At 26.5% G+C, this 22,233-nt stretch overlaps 2 protein-coding genes across 2 annotated transcripts; both read left to right on the forward strand.

Annotated features, from left to right (window-relative positions):
- The first annotated feature begins 1,392 nt into the window (after positions 1-1,392).
- LOC124940683 (epidermis-specific secreted glycoprotein EP1-like) lies at positions 1,393-2,999 on the forward strand. The gene has a single exon (XM_047481216.1). The coding sequence runs from the start codon at positions 1,429-1,431 to the stop codon at positions 2,731-2,733; it is 1,305 nt and encodes a 434-aa protein (XP_047337172.1). The 5' UTR covers positions 1,393-1,428; the 3' UTR covers positions 2,734-2,999.
- An 8,713-nt stretch (positions 3,000-11,712) lies between these two features.
- Positions 11,713-13,120, forward strand: LOC124939574 (EP1-like glycoprotein 3; the record flags this gene model as incomplete). The annotated part of the gene is made up of 1 exon (XM_047480036.1): positions 11,713-13,120. A coding segment is annotated over one exon (1,206 nt), but the record flags the coding sequence as incomplete, so codon positions are not given.
- Between the last annotated feature and the right edge of the window lie 9,113 nt (positions 13,121-22,233).

The raw sequence follows: 22,233 nt of genomic DNA on the forward strand, positions 1-22,233 counted from the left end.
AATTTTAATATATTACATTTAAATTTGAGATGATTATATAGTTTTATACATATATATTAAAGTTGAATTGAAATAAATATTCAAATAAAACATATGAATCTAAATATCCCATCGTATATAACTTAATCATGTGCCGCAGAGTTTGAAGGACTAAATCAATGAAGAATGAATTCAGTGGTCAAATTAAAAAATAGTATAAAGTTGGTGTGCTAAAATACGAACTCTATCGTTTTGATCCGACAAGGTACACGTGGCCTAGTAGATTATTTATTTTCCCTCCATACTCATCTCCTAATATTTTAATATATCTTGTAATAAATTCTATAATTATATATATTTATCTAAGTAATTCGTAAAAAAAAATAAACTTGTCTTAAACACGCTATATTGAATTATTGATATATAAAATGATAAATATATATATATATATATATTTTATACATAACATAAATCACTATAATTTAATTTTATTAGAAATATATTTTTCTTAAAAAGACAGCAGCTCAATAATATGATCATTTAAAAACAATTTTTTTTTTTTTTTTTTTTACCGAAAATGGTTTTTTATCACCGTCTCAATTTATCGATTATGTCTTTAAACATTAATAAAAAAAATTAAATATATAATATTACTATTGATTTATTATTCCTATTTTATATGAGTTTTAAGTTTAATTATTTATAATAATATAAATTTTCAATATATTATAATAATATTAAGAATTATTTATATAATTTTAATAAATATACTTTTAAAAAATATAATATAACCATACTCATAAGGACTTCTAAAAATCAAACAGAACAAGAATAGTTGTAAAAAAAATCCTCAAAATATAATGGGACAAAATGGTAAAAAGTCCTAATCCGCTACGTTATTATCTCTACTCTCCACTTCTCAATTATATTTAAATATTGATACGATCATTCAAGATATTAACTGTTTTTAAAAAGAAAGTTAATATTTCAAACTCACACTTAAAACAATAAATTTGTAGATTGGGTGGACAAAGTATTGTGAAAAATATTTTTTTCTAGGTTTACTAACATTGTTTAGATAACTTATTTTGTAATAATATTTTTAGAAAAAAAATAACTTAATTGTAAAAAAAAATGTCTAAGAAGCATAAGTTAAAATAGAGTCACCTAATTCATGATAGAAAAAAAATGATGTCACATACTACTCTATGACGTATTCAAAACAAAATTGAATTTGAACTAAAAATAAGAAAAAATTTAATGTTTTCAAATTTAGCGTTAGTGGGGTACATATATTATCTATGTGCGATTGATCCAGAACTCTTTTATTGACCATATATTATATAACATTGACCACTGAAATCAAAATTTCCTATATATAAATGTCCACATTCATAAGTTTAAATCATATCCATATATTCGCCACCGCCCACCCCCACCGCCATCGCCATGTCTTGGTTCAATATTTTCTTTCTATTCCTCCTTGTCCAAACCTTATTCTATACAAAATCCCACGCCGTCGTTCCCGCCGATAAAACATTCAAGTTCGTGAACCAAGGAGATTTCGGCGATTTCATCGTAGAATACGATGGAACCTACAGAACGCTCCGCGTTTTCAATTCTCCCTTCCAACTCTGTTTCTACAATACCACCCCAAACGCCTACACCCTCTCTTTAAGAATGGCCAACACCCGTTCAGAATCCCTTTTCCGATGGGTCTGGGAAGCCAATCGCGGCAAGCCCGTCAAGGAAAACGCCACCCTCACCTTCGGTCAGGACGGGAACCTCGTCCTCGCCGATTCCGACGGTCGCGTGACGTGGCAGACAGCCACAGCCAATAAGGGAGTCGTCGATTTCAAAGTGTTGCCTAACGGGAACATGGTTTTGCTCAATTCCAATGGAAGCTTTGTTTGGCAGAGCTTTGATTCACCAACCGACACTCTTTTGATCGGTCAGTCTCTTCGGGTAGGTGCTGCGGTCAAGCTTGTAAGTCGAGCTTCCGAATTGGATAACTCAGACGGGCCTTATAGTTTGGTATTGGAACCCAATAAAGGGTTATCATGGTTCTATCAACCCAAAAATTCTCCAAAGCCCCTTCTTTATTTTTCGTCTTCATATTATGAATTCGGGTTTGTTGTCCCCGGTGATTCTATAAAGTTTGATATCGATACTGAAACTGACGCTTCAGATGTCCTGGTTAGAAGTTACCTAGGTCTTGGACGATATATGGCAAGGCCAAATTATAACGGGACGCTTTCTTTATTGCGATTGGGAATAGACGGAAGGCTGAGAATATTCACTTACAATGATAAAGTTGACAGTTCAGCTTGGGAGGAGGTTTTCACTCAGTTTATTAGCGATAGGTGGTACCCAGAAGATGGTCAAGAATGTCAATTGCCGGAGAAGTGTGGGAAGTTTGGGTTGTGCAGCAAGAACCAATGCGTGGCTTGCCCGACCGAGAAGGGTCTGTTGGGGTGGAGCGAGGAGTGCGAGTTGAAGAAGGTGAGTTCGTGCAAGCCTGCTGATTTCCATTACTATAAGCTTGAGGGGGTGGAGCATTTCGTCAGCCAATTCACCAGGGGAAGTTCGGTGAATGAGATGGATTGTGGGAAGAAGTGCACAAGTGATTGTAAGTGTTTGGGGTATTTCTATTACAGGGAGAGCTCTAGATGTTGGAATGTGTTTGATATTAAGACACTTAAGAAGGTGTCTAATTCCAGTCATGTTGGTTATATCAAGGTTTCCAACAAATAAGCTGGAGTTTAGCAATAATCATGTTAATTATTTGGCTGCAAAATAAGGATGAAGGAGGTTGTGTTCCTCTTTTCCACTTATAATCTTATTGTCTTTCCTTGTTTGTAACAATAATATTTGTGTATGATTGAGATTGAGATTTCAATTTAATTGGTTGACAATGTAATATCAATGATAGCCGTATTTAGGGCATTGCGAATTAAGAGCTTGTTTGATGATGTTTGATTATGGTTATTTGGGAATAAAATCAGGTTTTTTAATAAAAATCTTTGTTTGGTGTAAAAATTTTAAAAAATATAAGTTTTGTAAATGTTAATTATTTATTATCCTTACTTTTTTAAAGTATAAATATTTAAAAGAAGGGGTATTACTTATTTTTAATAGTATGATTAAATTGATGAAAAAAGGTTAGATGTGATGTTTGAGTGTTAGATAAATTCTAATAAAACAAATCAATTTAAGACAAACTCTAGAAGTCTTGAAGTCTTGTTTTTTTAAAAGGTCGGTCTAATAGTTTATTCAGTAAAAATAATGATAATTAGTGATGATGTGAGGAGGTGTAAATTTTTTATTTGATTAACGAAGAAATAATGTTTTAATTTTAAATAATCCAAAACCAAAAAAGGTCTAAGTATTGTTTGTCGGTCGTGTCCCCGCATAATCCATAAATTATCATAACATAAGTAATATATTTTATTTAATGGATTGAATGTTCATCTTATATATTACTTTAATTTTTATATAATATATTACTTTAATTATTTAATTTTATTTTTTACAGGTATTTGAATTTTTCTTAAGCATAACTAAAATTCACAGTGATGCCTAAGTTGAGTTGTTGAGAGATTTATATCGATATAACAAATATGATGAGTCTGAATGGTTGGGTTAATGTCATTATTTTTTTGTGAACTATTTAGTTTGAAAAAAATCATCGTTGTATTTGACTTATGCGCAACGTAACGTCGTTATTATTATACTATCTGAATTTTTTTTAACAAATATATAGAGTTAGATGAAAAGATCATCCTTGTTTTGAATAACTTTTTTCTCTTTTATTGTCTTTTAATTTTTTTATGTCATTATTTGTTTGGTTAGGCTTAAATAAATTTTATTTTTTATTTTTTTATTAACCTTTGTAAAAAAAAACATTAAAAAATTGTTTAATTTTAATTATACCTATAATATTTTGTGAACCAAGGAGATTTAGAATAAAAAAGTTGAGTAATCTGAAGAACTTACACAAAATTTACCTATGAGATAAAAAAAATAATAAGAAAAAGTTGTTGAAATTTAGACTATGTAGATTATTTCCATTATATGAATGGAAATGAGAATGGGTGAGTCCCAAGAATAAAATCGAGTTAATGGATTTGTCCACATTGGAAAAATAGCAAAATGTTGCATTTTCCATTAATCCAAGTGGGGTTTAATTTATTTGCATAATGCATTTTATTGCATAAAAATAAATGATATATTTTGATTAAATATTAATTGAATGAGTCAGTTAAATGGGTATTAATATCAATGTGCAAATGAGAAATTTTCAATCAAATGCAATGATAATTGATAAATGCATATGTTTGAAACCTTTCACATGCAATTGATGAAAATGCAATTGATTGCATTAGTTGATTTTATTCTTACGTTAAAAATTAGTCATTATGTTGATTGACTAATTTATCTTTATATATCTCAATTGATCACACGTTGTGAAGAAGAGATATAACAATTGCAGAATTACATAGTTTATATCTTTCAATCACCCTAAATGAATTTTAATTGGTTTTATTTTCAACATCACAAGAAGCTAGCTACTTCTTAGTTTTTCATAAGAATCTTCCATTGATCATTTTAATTGTGGCTTCACACAATTCTGCTTTGATCCCGGTGATAGTTCAGGTACGTTGGTCAAGTTCGTTGTGTAGTGATTCTGGTGCTGAATCACTACTAGATTCGTTGTACCCTGGGAGACAGCCATCTACGATAAACTTCAGCACAAACAGGAGATGGTGGAACTGTTTTAAGGGAAATGTGCTAAGCACATACCTCGAATCAACATCTCAATCGGTGATTTCGTTCTTTGTATATCTTATTTATTTTTATTTATTTGTAACATCATTTTATATATATTTTCTGTTATTTCAAGACAAGAATACTAACAATCTTAAAACAGTTTCTTTGTGCTAAGCTATTTAAGAGCTTGCGCCATCGAATATTTTTTTTGTCTTTGATGTTTCAGAAATACGAGTCGCGGTGTTGCGAAAGAGATGATGTTCATTTCGAAAAAATGAAAAATATTCATCTTAAAGAATCAACAAATAAAGATAAGTCTTTATTGCATATAAATATGTTTGATTATTAACATTTTTTTTTATTATGCTGTTAAAGCTTAGTTTTATAAGTTAATATATTTTGATATGAAATTTTTCTCAAGAAACATTAACTTGTATACTCATTATACAAATGTTATATAGAAAATAAATTAGAACACAATAATTTAATTTGTTCTAGTCTTATTTAAAGATTTGTTTGGTTATTAAAATTATTAATAATAATGAATGAAAATAAGAAAGTAACTAATATGTTAGCTTTTAATTTTTATAAAATTTATGGTGTTAAAATTAATTATAATTGAAACATATGGTTTTAATTTTAAAATAATTAATTATGATATATATCTTCTTTTTAATTAAGCAATATAATTAATAAGAATATGGTAGGAAAATTTAATAAACAAAGAAAGATGATATCTTTATTTATACATTGTTTTATATATTACATTTTATTATGATAATAAGTTATCGTTTTAAATGTACATATATTCATTTGTTGACAGAGTCTAGTCAAATATGAAGTATAAGTTGTCTCTAGAAAGAAGACAAAAGGTCATAAAAGCGGTACAATAATGAAATGTCGCATTGGCGTAGTGGTTCGAAGTTCAGACGCGCAAGGAGGCGAAAGGTCCCTAGTTCGGATCTCATGGTTTCTTTCATAGAAATCTGATGTGTTAAAAAATGACACTAGTCATTTATGACAAAACCATTCAAATTTCTTCTATAGAAATTATTAGATGAATGTGTTAAAAAATGACACTAGTCATTTATGGTGGAATCATTCAAATTTCTTTATAGAAATTATTATATGAATGGATAGTCAATGATTTCTTGGTAGAAATCAGACTAGTTAAAATGACTTTAGTCATTGATGTTGAAACTATATTAAAATCATTCTAATTTCTTGTGTGAAAATAATATGAGATGAAGGATAGTCAATGATTTTTCTTGATAAAAATCAGACTTGCTAAATTGACTCTATTCATTGATGTTGAAATCACTGCAATTTCTTGTGTAAAAAATTGTGAGATGAATGATATCTGATATCTGATTTTAATCATGGATGTTGAAATCATTTTAATTTCTTCTATAGAAATTATTAAATGTGAATTGGCACACTTAACGATTCTTTAAGTGCTGGAGCCATTCTAATTTCTTGTGTAGAAATTATAGCTAAAATGATGTTGTTATTAATATTTTGAGGCATTTAAATTTCTTGAGATTAAATAAGTTATTTGTGTTAGAACTTATTATAATCATGCAATTAAAAAGACACGACTATGTTAGTCGAAATTGTCTTTGCAAAAATTGTCTCGGTGAGAACAATTTACCCAAAGTTGTTTTTGAGCATGCATAGTCGTTTCACGTCGATTATTGTTCAAAATATGGCAATGTAAATGCTTCAATTAAGATATGAAATATATTTATAATTATATTTTATTTGATTATGTTGCTAAGTGATTATTTGTATATATATCATGCATATTAGTTAATAATATGATGATTCGTGTTCATTCATAATATGTTTATATAGCCATTAGTATACATATATGAATAAAGATCAATTATAAATGCATTTTGTTTTAATATAAAATTCTAAATTTTTTTTTTCATAAAACTATTTGTCTTTTGGTATACAAAAACTTTTATGAAAAGTTAAAGTCATATAATTAATTAAGAAACGGACGAATTGATGACTTGAATAATTATTTATAACAATTAGTTATTTATATTTGATTAAAAATAAATTGTCAATTATTGATGTATTTTACAAAGATATTTGTTTAATGATATATGAAGTAATTACAATATATATGACATATCATTTGATTATGTTATTCGATTATATATTTATATACATGGTTCAATTTCATCATAAAGACTTGTTTAATTTGATGTTTTTGAAATCTAATAACTGCAAGAAAATTTGTGTTTGATTTGAGAAATAATGTGGCAAACGTGTCGATATTACGGGATGCAAACGTGCAACCAGAAATAAATGTTTAAACGACTTTGGTCAAAGATGCTTGAAACATTATGATTTCTTTTGTAGAAATCATGTGATATGGTGAATATTTATTTGATTAAATATTCTAATTTCTTTTATAGAAATTAAGTGTTGAAATAAATATTTTAATTTCTTATGTAGAGATTATGTGAAGAATGATTTATATATGAATAAATATTCTAATCTCTTGTATAGAAATTATATTTTATTCAATTAAATATTTATGATATAGTTATCTTATTCATTGTATGATAAGTATAACAAAAGAAATCTGTAAAAAAACTATGTGATAATTTATTGATTAGAAAATCATTGATTTAAATCATACAAATGTGGGGACAAATATTTTTTATTGATTATAACACAAAAATAATTGTGTATATTATGATAAATGTAAAAATTATTTGTTGTTAGAGAAATATGTTCTCTATAAAAGATAAACTTGCGCAATTTTATAAAAAGAAATAAAATAACAAGAAAATACCTTGTTTATATTTGCTGAGTTGGTGTTCAAATCGATATTTTAGATTTGAGGATTTTGAAATCAAGAGACGTGTCATATTTTGACATTATTTTCATAAAACTTTGAAGAACCAATGTCTTCAAAAGGATTTTATGAAATAAATGAAAAAGGAAATTTATAAAGTCTTGATATGACTTATAACAAAATTTATAATAATGATATGAAAAATTGATCATACTTTTATTAAAAAGTGGATGTGACAATTATATATATCATGAAGACAATGAAAATTATTTCATTACGTGTCTTTTGTACGATATTTCTATCGTTGAAAATTACGATAAAAATGATTAAATTCATAAAGGATATGAATTGCACTAAACGAAATATCATGTTGTTATCAAATAATATATTGATATTATTAAATGAAATACTTTACGTCTTAAAGTGAATATGTTTACACTTAGAAGTGCAATCTACGTATGGAAATCTTCTAAGAAACTTATGATGGATAGATTAAACGTTATAATCTATATTTTTGACTTATGTCGAAAAATAAAATATTTTTATGTAAAATATATAATCGTTTACACGGAGGCAGAATAGTTCAAAGACATTTTGTCTACTACTTAGCCAAGTAAACAATATTTTCATAAAAAAAATAAAAATAATGATAAGCATGTACGAATGATATGCTTCTTATTAGAAGATGTTCCAAGGTTAACTAAGAATGTACCAACATAAATTTCTAATTATTGTGATAGTAATTAGAAATTGGACAAGCTTAGAGTCAGTGACAAGTCTAGACATACACGTCTTAGACATAATGTCATTAGACTATACTCACTAATAAAATTATTGAATAGAGAGATAGTTTGAAGTCTTTTGAGACATTAGCCTATTATAAGTTGGTATGAAGGAAAACCCAACCTATGCATACTGGAGATCCCAAGAACTAGGTTCAATGGGACAACCTAATTGTACTGACTTGGAAAGTTATTGTGATGATTAATCCTATAACAGAACAATATATATTTTGACGAGGATAAGCATATTATTTTTAATGATTCTTTGTGAGAAAAGAGATCACCTATGTGAGGGAGAAGTGGGGCCGCTTCGAATGAATTGCACGGCTCAATTCTAGACCCTCTCACAGAACCAGGCACGTGTTCCATGGCCAAAACGGACACAACCATGAGAGCTTGACATGTATTAGGGAGAATTTTATGTGAAAGTGTGTAATCGTTTACACAAAAGGCAGAATAGTTCAAGGACATCGAGTCTACTAATCAGCTAGTAAAGTTATATACTTTCACAAGGGAATGTTCAAAGGGTTACACCTACCTATCCTATGTAGAATTCAACTATTGAACCTTCACCGGGTTAATCTTTCAATTTCCATTCATGTGGGGGATTGTTAGAATTTAGACTATGTAGATTATTTCCATTATATGAATGGAAATGAGAATGGGTGAGTCCCAAGAATAAAATCGAGTTAATGGATTTGTCCACATTGGAAAAATAGCAAAATGTAGCATTTTCCATTAATCCAAGTGGGGTTTAATTTATTTGCATAATGCATTTTATTGCATAAAAATAAATGATATATTTGGATTAAATATTAATTGAATGAGTCAGTTAAATGGGTATTAATATCAATGTGCAAATGAGAAATTTTCAATCAAATGCAATAATAATTGATAAATGCATATGTTTGAAACCTTTCACATGCAATTGATGAAAATGCAATTGATTGCATTAGTTGATTTTATTCTTACGTTAAAAATTAGTCATTATGTTGATTGACTAATTTATCTTTATATATCTCAATTGATCACACGTTGTGAAGAAGAGATATAACAATTGCAGAATTACATAGTTTATATCTTTCAATCACCCTAAATGAATTTTAATTGGTTTTATTTTCAACATCACAAAAAGCTAGCTATTTCTTAGTTTTTCATAAAAATCTTCCATTGATCATTTTAATTGTGGCTTCACACAATTCTGCTTTGATCCCGGTGATAGTTCAGGTACGTTGGTCAAGTTCGTTGTGTAGTGATTCTGGTGCTGAATCACTACTAGATTCGTTGTACCCTGGGAGACAGCCATCTACGATAAGCTTCAGCACAAACAGGAGATGGTGGAACTGTTTTAAGGGAAATGTGCTAAGCACATGCCTCGAATCAACATCTCAATCGGTGATTTCGTTCTTTGTATATCTTATTTATTTTTATTTATTTGTAACATCATTTTATATATATTTTTTATTATTTCAAGACAAGAATACTAACAAAAGTTAGGTAGAATGATTGGTCCACTATCCACAATACAATGTCCATGGCATGGAATAAAAATATTATATTTTAATATGTAATACGAATTGGACCACTTGGCTTAATCAAGCGACATTTTTAAATATATTATATTAAATAGTGCGTTTTTATTATTCTCTTTAAAGTTTAAACTATATCTTAATCGTACATTGTACATTGAAAGTTTTTTTTTTATATGTATTTTCTTTTTGTAAGTATTAATTTCATTTAACAAATAAAATATTTTATTTTATAATATATGGAAATTATTTCTTTAAAATTAATTTGTATATTAAATTTTTTAAAATTCCATATTAAATATTAAAAAAATTGAGTTTATTATATATTTAGTTCAATTAAAATATTAAATTATAGTTAAAATACTTTTTAATGACATTTTAATTAATTTAAATTAAATATGGTTCATACATATAAGCTCTTAAAATGATTTGATTACAATAATTTTATACATAAAATTATTAGTTTTAAGGATTTCTAAGCCTACTCTTTTATTACAAATTTGTGTAATTTGAGAGTTCAGAAAGAAGCATAGATTATCTAATATGACTAAAATGTGCATTGTTTATTACCAGATAAGTAATGGTAATAGAAATTTGCTCAAATCCAATTATACTTTTATTTTATTTTTAATGTGCCTCTTGCGTTTTTTTTAATAAAAATTGATATTTTTTTAAAAATAAAATAAAATAATCAGTTTATAAGAATCTCATTTTATAATTAACAAATCTTGTGTTAAAAGGATTGTGTGTCTCCTGTTAGAGTTGAGAGTTTCTTTAATTTTCTTTTTGTTTGTATTTTTATGGATTTAGTTTAAAAATAATTTGTTTGATAGAAAAATATGTTATTTAAAATTTTAATCAGTTAAATTATTAAAATGATTTTTTATCTAAAATTTTAATTTAATAAAAATTAAATAAACACATTAAAAATGTTGTTTTTTCTTTATAAAGGCACATTACCCATTGTTTCACATTAATTAAATTAGAGATTTTTCATCTAAATCTCTTGTTGTTTTTATTGCTCAAAAGTCTCTATATGCTTTTGAATATAAAATTTTGCATCATTTTATTTTTATTGTTGTAATTAAATAAGTTGATTTTATGAATATAAATGAAAATGTATATAACATATTATGGTAGTTCTAATGATGGATAACTTCTTATATTTAAATAATAAGAAAATGTAAAATTAAATTTAAATAGGTCTCTGAAGATTACAATTAAAATAATGAAATTTATACTTGAATTTATATTAGTGTATATAATTAACCAAACTATTGCATAAATTTGCTGATTAAGGATTAGTTTGACTTTTTTTAATGAAAGTAAATAAGTCGTAATTGTATAATAAATTATAATAGTTTTATCGAATAAATTACCGCATATAAATATTAATAATTATGCATAAATATTTAGCTATCTTATCCGATACAAATAAGAATGATAAGTTTGAACGATTAACATATCAAATACTATTAAATATGCATGAGTGTTCAATAAATAAGTTAAAAATAATAAATTGAATCAAATGGGTCCTAAATTAAGAGCATTTAAGTCAATAAATGAATATCCAATTTTGCTAGCTTTTTCTTTGATTTTCAATCAGCGGAATTCAAGCGGCACATTGATTGTATAACATTTAATTATGGCACATTTATTTGGTAGATTATTTCTATTCGGTTTGGTCATTGAATTAAATGCTCATTAAAATAAGTTATCAATTAAGTAACTAAAAAAATATAAGTCCTTGTTGAAATTCGGGTTATTTAAGATTATAAAAAGTTAGTTTATAGGTTAAAAGATTTAAAATATATTAATATTCAGTAAAAAAATATAATACGAAGGAGATTTCGGCGATTTCATCGTAGAATACGATGGAACCTACAGAACGCTCCGCGTTTTCAATGCTCCCTTCCAACTCTGTTTCTACAATACCACCCCAAACGCCTACACCCTCTCTTTAAGAATGGCCAACACCCGTTCAGAATCCCTTTTCCGATGGGTCTGGGAAGCCAATCGCGGCAAACCCGTCAAGGAAAACGCCACCCTCACCTTCGGTCAGGACGGGAACCTCGTCCTCGCCGATTCCGACGGTCGCGTGACGTGGCAGACAGCCACAGCCAATAAGGGAGTCGTCGATTTCAAAGTGTTGCCTAACGGGAACATGGTTTTGCTCAATTCCAATGGCAACTTTGTTTGGCAGAGCTTCGATTCACCAACCGACACTCTTTTGATCGGTCAGTCTCTTCGGGTAGGTGCTGCGGTCAAGCTTGTAAGTCGAGCTTCCGAATTGGATAACTCAGACGGGCCTTATAGTTTGGAATTTGAACCCAATAAAGGGTTATCATGGTTCTATAAACCCAAAAATTCTCCAAAGCCCCTGTTATATTTTTCGTCTTCATATTATGAATTCGGGTTTGTTGTCCCCGGTGAATCTATAAAGTTTGATGTCGTCGATATTGAAACTGACGCTTCAGATGTCCTGATTAGAACTTATCTAGGTTTTGGACGATCTATGGCAAGGCCAAATTATAACGGGACGCTTTCTTTATTGCGATTGGGAATAGACGGAAGGCTGAGAATATTCACTTACAATGATAAAGTTGACATTTCAGCTTGGGAGGAGGTTTTCACTCAGTTTATTAACGATAGATGGCACCCAGAAGATGGTCAAGAATGTCAATTGCCGGAGAAGTGTGGGAAGTTTGGGTTGTGCAGCAAGAACCAATGCGTGGCTTGCCCGACCGAGAAGGGACTGTTGGGGTGGAGCGAGGAGTGCGAGTTGAAGAAGGTGAGTTCGTGCAAGCCTGCTGATTTCCATTACTATAAGCTTGAGGGGGTGGAGCATTTCGTCAGCCAATTCACCAGGGGAAGTTCTGTCAATGAGATGGATTGTGGGAAGAAATGCACAAGTGATTGTAAGTGTTTGGGGTATTTCTATTACAGGGAGAGCTCTAGATGTTGGAATGTGTTTGATATTAAGACACTTAAGAAGGTGTCTAATTCCAGTCATGTTGGTTATATCAAGGTTTCCAACAAATAAGCTGGAGTTATAATTAATTGGCTGCAAAATAAGGATGAAGGAGGTTGTGCTCCTTTTTTCCACTTGTTATCTTATTGTCTTTCCTGTTTGTAACATGATATTTGGTTATGATTGAGATTTCAGTTTAATTGGTTGGCAATATAATATCAATGACATCCCATATTTAGGGCATTGCGAATTAAGAGCTTGTTTGATGATGTTTGATTATGGTTAACTGGGAATAAAATCAGGTTTTATAATAATAAAAACTTTTTGGTATAAAAATTAAAAAAAAAAATTGTAAAGGTTAATTACTTTATTATCATTACTTTTTTAAAGTATAAAATATTAAAAGAAGGAGTATTACTTATTTTAAATAATATGATTTAATTGATGAAAAGATGTTAGATGTGATATTTGGGTTTTAGATAAAAAAAAATGAGAGAAACTCTTCGAAATTATTTTGATAAAAATACTTGACGACAAGAGATTGAAATGATGTAAATACTTAATGACAACAAACTAAAGAAGGTCTAAGTAATCCATAAATTATCATAACATAATTAATAAGTTTTGTCTAAATATTGTAGGTAATGACTAAGTCTATCGGAAGTTTTGTCTCACCATTTATTATTTTCCCAACAAATGATGCGGTGACACGTCATTTTTTTTCTTATTTTTCTCACAAATGCTTTCCTCTATCACTTTTCTTAGAGAAAATATGATGAGTATAAATCATTCATTATCTTTTTGTGAATTATTTGGATAGAAATGAATCATCGAACATTCAGTGTTATATTTGAGATACTATGAAATTTGTTTTAACAAATCTATAAAGTTAGTGTTCATCCTTGTTTTAATAACCTTTTGCATTTTTTTCTCTTATTTAATTTTTCTTGTCTTTTAATTTTCGGATGTCATTATTTGTTTTTGTTAGACTTAAATATTTTTTTTTTATATTTTTTCATTGACCTTTTAAAAAAATATAAAAAATGTTTAATTTTAATTATATATGTATATATATATATATATAATATTTTGTGAACTATTATATAATTTGAAGAAAATAAGGTGGTTTAGAATAGAAAAATGGAGTAATTTGAAGAAAATGAAACTAAAAATTTACCTATTAGATAAACAAAATAAAAGAGAAGAAAAGGTTAGGTAGAATGATTGGTCCACCTATCCACAATACAATGTCCATGGCATGGAATAAAAATATTATATTTTAATATTTAATACAAACTTTCTTTCATAATTTTAGGATTGGACCACTTGGCTTAATCAAGCCACATTTTAAATATATTATCTTAAATAGTGTGTTTTTAATATCTTAATCGTACACTGTACATTGAAAGTTTTTATTTTATATATATATATATTTTTGTAAGTATTAATTTTATTTAACAAATAAAATATAAATATATAAAATATTTTATTTGATAATTTATGGAAATTATTTCTTTAAAATTAATTTGTATATTGAAAATTTTAAAATTCCATATTAAATATTAAAAAGTTTGAGGTTATTATATATTTAATTCAATTTATAAATTAAATTATAAAGTTAAAATACTTTTTAATGGCATTTTAATTAATTTAAATTAAATTAAATATGGTTCATACATATAAGCTCTTAAAATGATTTGATTACAATAATTTTATACATTAAATTTATTATTCTAAGAATTTCTAAGCCTACTCTTTTATTACAAATTTGTGTAAATGAGAGTTGAGAAAGAAGCATAGATTTAAAAGAATCTAAAAAGACTAAAATGTGCATTGTTTATTACAAGATAAGTAATGGTCATAGAAATTTGCTCAAATCCAATTACTTTGGCATTTTCTATTTAATATTCTTTTTTTTTTAAATAAAATCATTAAATTAATTTTAAATTTCAAAATTTCTAATAATTTTATCTTGTTTTTTTGGTTTTCACAGTATATTTAGTCTTATTGATATATATATATATATATATATATATATATATATATATATATATATATATATATATATATATATATATATATATATATATATATATAAATAACTTGTTTTAATTCAGTTTATAAGAGTCTCATTTTATAATTAACAAATCTTGTGTGAAAGGATTGTGTCTCCTCTTAGAGTTTAGAGTTTTTAAATTTTTTATGTTTGTATTTTTATGGATTTAGTCTAAAAAGTATGTTAAATTTTTTATGTTTGTATTTTTATGTATTTTTGTGTCTCATTTTAAATTTGTTTGATAGAAAAGTATGTTATTTAAATTTTTAATCAGTTAAATTATTAAAATTATATTTTTGTATTTAAAATTTTAATTGAATAAAAATAAAATAAAGACATCAAAAAGGTTGTTTTTTCTTTAAGGAGACACATTATCCATTGTTTCACATTAACTAAATTAGAGATTTTTCATCTAAATCTCTTGTCCTTGTTTTTATTGCTCAGAAAGTCTATATATGCTTTTGAATAGAAAATTTTGCATAATTTTATTTTTATTGTTGTAATTAAATAAGTTGGTTTTATTAATATAAATGAAAATGAACATAACATATTATGGTAGTTCTAATGATGGAGGAGTCCTGCTAAAGTTATTATATTTAAATAATAATAATTATAAAATTAAATTTAATTAGGTCTCTCAAGATTGTAATTAAAATAATGAAATTTATTCTTGAATTTATATTAGTGTATATATCTAACCAAACTATTGTATAAATTTGTTGATTAAGGATTAGTTTGACTTTTCTAATGAAAGTAAATAAGTCATAATTGTTACTAAATTATAATAATTTTATCGAATAAATTACCGCATATAAATACAGTTAACATAATTAAGCATGAATATTTAGCTACATAATCAGATACAAATAAGAATGATAAGTTTGAACGATTAACATATCAAATACTATTAAATTAAATAGGGGTGAACAAACGGGTAAACCCAACTCGTATTACCCAACTCATATTCAACCCAAATTAAATTTACCCAACCCATAATTCAACTCATATTATTTACTAATATGGGTTGGGTATAGATTGGGTTGAGTATGGGTTGAGTAACCTAAATTATTTTATTTTAATTTTTAATTTTTCATTTAACATATATTTGACTTATTTAACACATTTTTATTCGTTTAACACGTTTTAGACATGTTTAACGCGTTTTCTATATTTTTCACGTGTTTGACACGTTTTGAAATGTTTAACACGCTTTTCACGTTTTTGACATGTTTAATACGTTTTTCACACGTTTAACCTGTTTTTGGCACGTTTAACACATTTTGATAAGTTGAACACGTTTCTCATGTTTATGACATGTTTAACATGTTTTTAACACGTTTAACACGTTTTTGACACGTTTGACATATTTTTCACGATTAAGACACATTTTGACACGTTTTTGGCACGTTTAACAAGTCTTGACACGTTTAACATGTTTTCACATTTTTGACACGTTTTGACACGTTTTTCACATTTTTGGCACGTTTAACACGTTTTGACACGTTTAACACGTTTTGACACTTTTAATAAGTTTTTCACATTTTTGACACGTTTAACACCTTTTTCACGTTTTGGCACGTTTAACACATTTTGACACGTTTTCTATGTTTTTGGCACGTTTTCCACGTTTTCGACACGTTTTTCACGTTTTCGACACGTTTTTCACATTTTGGCATGTTTAACACGTTTTTGACACGTTTAACACATTTTGACATTCTGGATACTATTTTCATGTTTTGACATGTTTAACATGTTTTTGACACGTTTGACACGTTTTTCATGATTATGACACATTTAACATATTTTGACATGTTTTTCACGTTTTTGGCACAATTAACATATTTTGACACATTTAACATGTTTTTCACGTTTTTGGCACGTTTTGACACGTTTTCCACGTTTTTGCACATTTTGACACTTTTAACACGGTTTTGACATGTTTAACATGTTTCTCACATATCTGACACGTTTAATACGTTTTTCACACGTTTGACATGCCAAAACGTAAAAAACGTGTTAAACGTGCCAAAAAAGTGAAAAATGTGTTAAACATGCCAAAAACGTGTTAAAACTTATCAAAACGTGCAAAAAAACATGTTAAACATGTCAAAAATATGTTAAATGTGCAAAAACGTGTTAAACGTGTCAAAACGTGTTAAACGTTAAAAACGTGTTAAATGTGAAAACGTGCCAAAATGTGAAAAATGTGTTAAACCTACTAAAAAATGTTAAATGTGCTAAAAATGTGTTAAATGAGATAAAAACGCGTTAAACGTGTTCAACATGTCAAAAACGTGTTAAACATGCCAAAAATGTGAAAAACGTGTCAAATATGTCAAAAACGTGTTAAACATGTCAAAAACGTGAAAAACATGTTAAACGTGTTAAACGTGTGAAAATGTGTTAAACGAGTGAAAAACGTGTTAAAAATATCAAAAATATATTAAAATATCACAAATGTGTTAAACGTGCCAAAAATGTGAAAACCGTGTTAAACTTATCAAAAATGTGTTAACGTATTAAATATGTTAAAAACGTGTTAAACGTGTTAAAACGGTGTTAAACGTGCTAAAAACGTAAAAAACGTGTTAAATTTGTCAAAAACATGTTAAACATATTAAACATGTCAAAAACGTGTTAAACCTAACAAAAACGTGAAAACGTATTATTAGTGTGAAAACGTGTTAAAATGTAAAAAATGTGTAAACGTGCCAAAACGTGTTAAACGTGTAAAAAACGTGTTATAAGTGTGAAAATGTGTCAAAAATTTTAAAAACGTGTTAAACGTGTGAAAAACGTGTTAAATGTGTGAAAAACGTGTTATAAGTGTAAAAATGTGTTAAAAATATTAAAAACGTGTGAAAAACATGTTAAACGTGTGAAAAATGTGTTAAACGTGTGAAAAACGTGTTCGACTTAAAGTTGGAAGATGATTAGTTTATATTGGATTAATAATAGAGAATTAAATTAAATTTATATAATTTGGGTAATATGGGTAACCCTAACTCAACCCAAATTAAACCCAACCCATACTCAACTCAACTCAACCCATATTAACCAACTCAAATTAATATTTTGAGTTTGGGTTAGGGTTGGGTTTGGGTAAACCCAAATTATGTTCACCCCTACTATTAAATATGCATGAGTGTTCAATAAATAAGTTAAAAAGAATGAATTGAATCAAATGGGCCCTAAATGAAGAGCATTTAAGTCAAAAGTGTATACTTGGGCAAGATAATATCCAATTTTGCTAGTTTTTCCTTTGATTTTCAGAATCAGCGGAATTCAAGCGGCACATTGATTGTATAACATTTAATTATGGCACATTTATTTGATATATTTAACTAAGGCAGGATTACTTATTTAGTTATTTTAGTCTAAAATTTGGACATATATATATTATTAAATAATATTTGAATTTTCAATTATGTTATATGAGGTTAAAAATATTATAATTTTAATTATTCGGGCATTTTTCCTAAACGAATGTTTGTCCGTCTTTTTATTTTAATATTTTTTCCTTAATTAATTTATTATATTAATTACAATTTTCAATTTTTTAAAATTATTTTCATAAATTATAATTTTTTTTAAACATTCAAATTGAATTTGACAATTTAAAACCTATATATTTTAAATATATACTCAATTTATAACACAAATGCGCTAAAATTAATATATTATATACAAAGTTTCGTTGAAATACAAAATATATATATATATATATATATATATATATATATAAATATATATATTAAATATTTTATTAGATCACATTTTTTAGTCATTTAAGCCTTTTGACAAATTAGAACTTGTATATGTCGAAAAAATATTCGATTTAAAAAATATATGTCCAAAACGTTTATAATTATAATTTTATTGACAAACATGACAAATTAATTGGAAAAACGAAAGATAATAACCTTATTCATGTAATGGTTATTAAGAAAACTTGGGTTATTTGGAAAATAATGATGGAGGGTGATTTTAAGAAGATAGAGATATTTTGAGTTAAAAATTTAAAAATATTAATAAAAAATAATAAAATAAAAAATAATAATTTAAAATAAAGAATATTTTGTTAATGAATTGATTGATGTAATAGAGGTGATCGGTGAAAATATATTAATATTAATATATTTTTTGAATTTTGGTTAGTTCAATAATACAAAAGAACACGGCCAAAATGTTAAAATAACAATATAGACATTTTTGCTAATAGATATCATTAAAAGTTAAAAGTTTGTCCTTAATTTGATAAAATGAACCATGTTGAAATATCAAATAGCTATCCTTTAATAAACTAATTAAACTTATTTTTTTACCCTTTTTAATTAAATAATTCAAATCAATTAATCAAATTACCTTTATCCAAATAATTTTAAAAACAAATAATGGTTTAGTATTATAATCGATGAGTGTATCGTGTAATGTGACATCGTACAAATGTTTTTTTTTAATTATTTAAATAAACTGTACGAAAAAAGTAGTGCAGATAAGTTAGCTGGATAGATCTAATAAATTTAGTAAGTTTGGCAAGTGGGCAGAAGAGGAATAGATTAATTATATTAATTGTTTGGAATGCAGCTTAATAATGATTAATTATTTTAACCTGTTTTTAAACATTTTCAAGATCTGGGTCTTGATCTCGATTTTAAATAAGAAACAGAATAAAAAAAAACATTTTTTTTATGTACAAACATTTCACATTTATTAGGAAACACATTTTTATATCTAGAAAAAAATAAATCCATAAAACCCGTTCTCCAAAGCGAAACTTTGAGTATACATAGAGATGACATTAAAATCAAATAACTCTCCTCCGAACCAAATCCTACAATTTATATATTTTAATAATTGGTCACGAAGTTCAAACCCGATTTTGTGAAATAAAAAACTTAAAATAGATTAAAAAAAAATCTTGTTGATATTTTTTTATATAGAGAATATTTTAAATCTAAAAAATATTTTTAAATGACCACCAGAAAATATCTTAGATTTGGGTTTGACGAAGATATCAATTAATCAAGGCCAGATGGTTCTTCTATATTTAAAGGTTTCATATTAATACATCGAAATTATGCAAAAAAACAAATAAGTACAAAACAAAATAAGAGTATTTTAATATTTTAATTAATAAATTATTTGATAAATAAATAAATAAAAAATAAAATTTAAAAATATTTATTAAGATTGCATTTAAATAATCATATAATTTTTTAAAAAACAAATACTCAGCCCTAGTTAATTAAAAATTGTGACTTTCTTATTTGAATATAAAGCCTTGAGTAACTAAAATTATATAATTACTCTCTTTTTAAAGTTTCTCTTAAATCTTTCAATTCTAATTTTATATTATTTTTATTTTTTAAAGTTTAGGGTAGGATGGAATTATTTTAATGATTATGACCTAATTAATTATTATTTTACATGTCTCTAATTAATTAAATTATTTAATTTATTAATTAATTAAGTATCCTTCTTAGGCACTTGCCCTTTGGTAAACCCGGTAGAGAAATTATCGGGCCCTTGGAGTTACAAATCTTCACCTTCTCTGGCTTGCATTCCTTGCTCCTTGGCTCCTCGCATTCCCCAAATTTTTCGCAATGCTATGGGAAAATATTGAGTTTTGGATAAAAAAATTCCAAAGGAAAAAATATCTAACAAGCTCTGAGGCTTCGTTTGATGAAAGGATTTTTAAAATAAAACTCAGTTTTTATCTCAAAACTCAAACATTTTATCAACTATTAAATCAAATAATTTTATCATATAAATATCAAAATTACCCTATAATTTTATCTTCTCTCTAAGCCATCATTCTCTCATTTACACCCTATCCTTTAAAGTTAAAAGATAAATTAGTCTTCTAATTTTAAAAACCATTTTTTTTCTAATTTTTATCAACCAATGGTTTTTAGGATAAATCCTAAGTAAAATCCAAAAAAACATTTTCCTCAAACAAGCCCTAAAGTGATCTTAGTTACTGACTAATTTTTTAAATGAATAATATAGTATTTATTGTTAAACTTTTAATGGTTGTTTTTTAGGTGCCAAGGAGTAGTTTACCAATTGTGTACAAATATCCTGAGCTTTTCAAAAATAGAAGAGCATAGGTTGACAACAAGCATAATTTTTTTAAAATAACAGCAAAAATATTAGAAATACTTTGTTTTTCCTTCTCAAAATGAATAAAAATACTTTAAATAGTGTTGAACATTCATTTCACAAAATTATAGTTCTCACAAGTGAGGTTTATTTTTAATAACTTCATTTTATTTATTTTTGTAGTACTCAAATTATATGTATATGAATTTTAAAAATTAAAACTAATATAAATAATGATAAATGTTAGTTGGTTTGAGTTTTTTTTCTACCGATAACATTGTAATATTATTATGTAAATAAAAAAATACAAGTTAAATTAAATATATATCACTGCTCCGCTTTAATGTCTTTGGATTTGAACGAGTCTTTGTGAGCAGTCTGTGGCTCTGTGCCTGTGGTCCTATACTCCTATTCAGTATTCACTGTTTAGCAGGCTTACATTATTAGTCTTTTTAATTTTTACATTTTAAATATTACAGAATTGTGATTATTACATTCAAATAATTTACAATAAAACAAAAAATTGAGGGCAACACATATGATGAAGATTTTTAAATTTATGATTTTAGAATGATGTTCTACTTATTAGGCTTATGAAAGTGAATAAGATATATTTATAAATAAAATCAAACATATATATAAGCATTTAATTAATGAATAAATTAGATAATTTAGATGTTCTCAAAATTATTTGATGCATTTTTGAATGGTACCAGCAACTTGCATCAAGCAAAATTTGTCTTACTCAATGTACACTAGTGAATGCTAACTTTAATTACATTTTTATTCATTTAAACTAAAATATCTTTCTATCTTAGAAAATTTGAATACTTTATTATTGTATATATTTTAAAATTAAAATCCAAAAGACTAGAAGGGAAAATGAGTAATGATTGGTGATAATTTTGAGAAGATGAGAATATTTTTGATAAAATTACTTAAAGGGTATTGATATATAATAATAAAATAATAAATAGTAATTTAAAATAAATAGTATTTTAGTATTTTGGGTAATGAATTGAGTGATGTGATTAATGAGAGGGGGAGTGAAAAGATGTTTGAGTGGGTTAGATTATTTAAATAATCCCAACCGAACAGGACCTTAGAGAATATTAAATATTTAAAATTTTATAAAAATAATTATTTTAATTTGAATTATCCACTCTTTAATCAATCACATCATTTAATTTTTAAACAAAATACTAAAATACTTTTATCTTTACAAA

Source organism: Impatiens glandulifera, chromosome 5 (assembly GCF_907164915.1).
Source record: "Impatiens glandulifera chromosome 5, dImpGla2.1, whole genome shotgun sequence".
Classification (NCBI taxonomy): domain Eukaryota; kingdom Viridiplantae; phylum Streptophyta; class Magnoliopsida; order Ericales; family Balsaminaceae; genus Impatiens; species Impatiens glandulifera.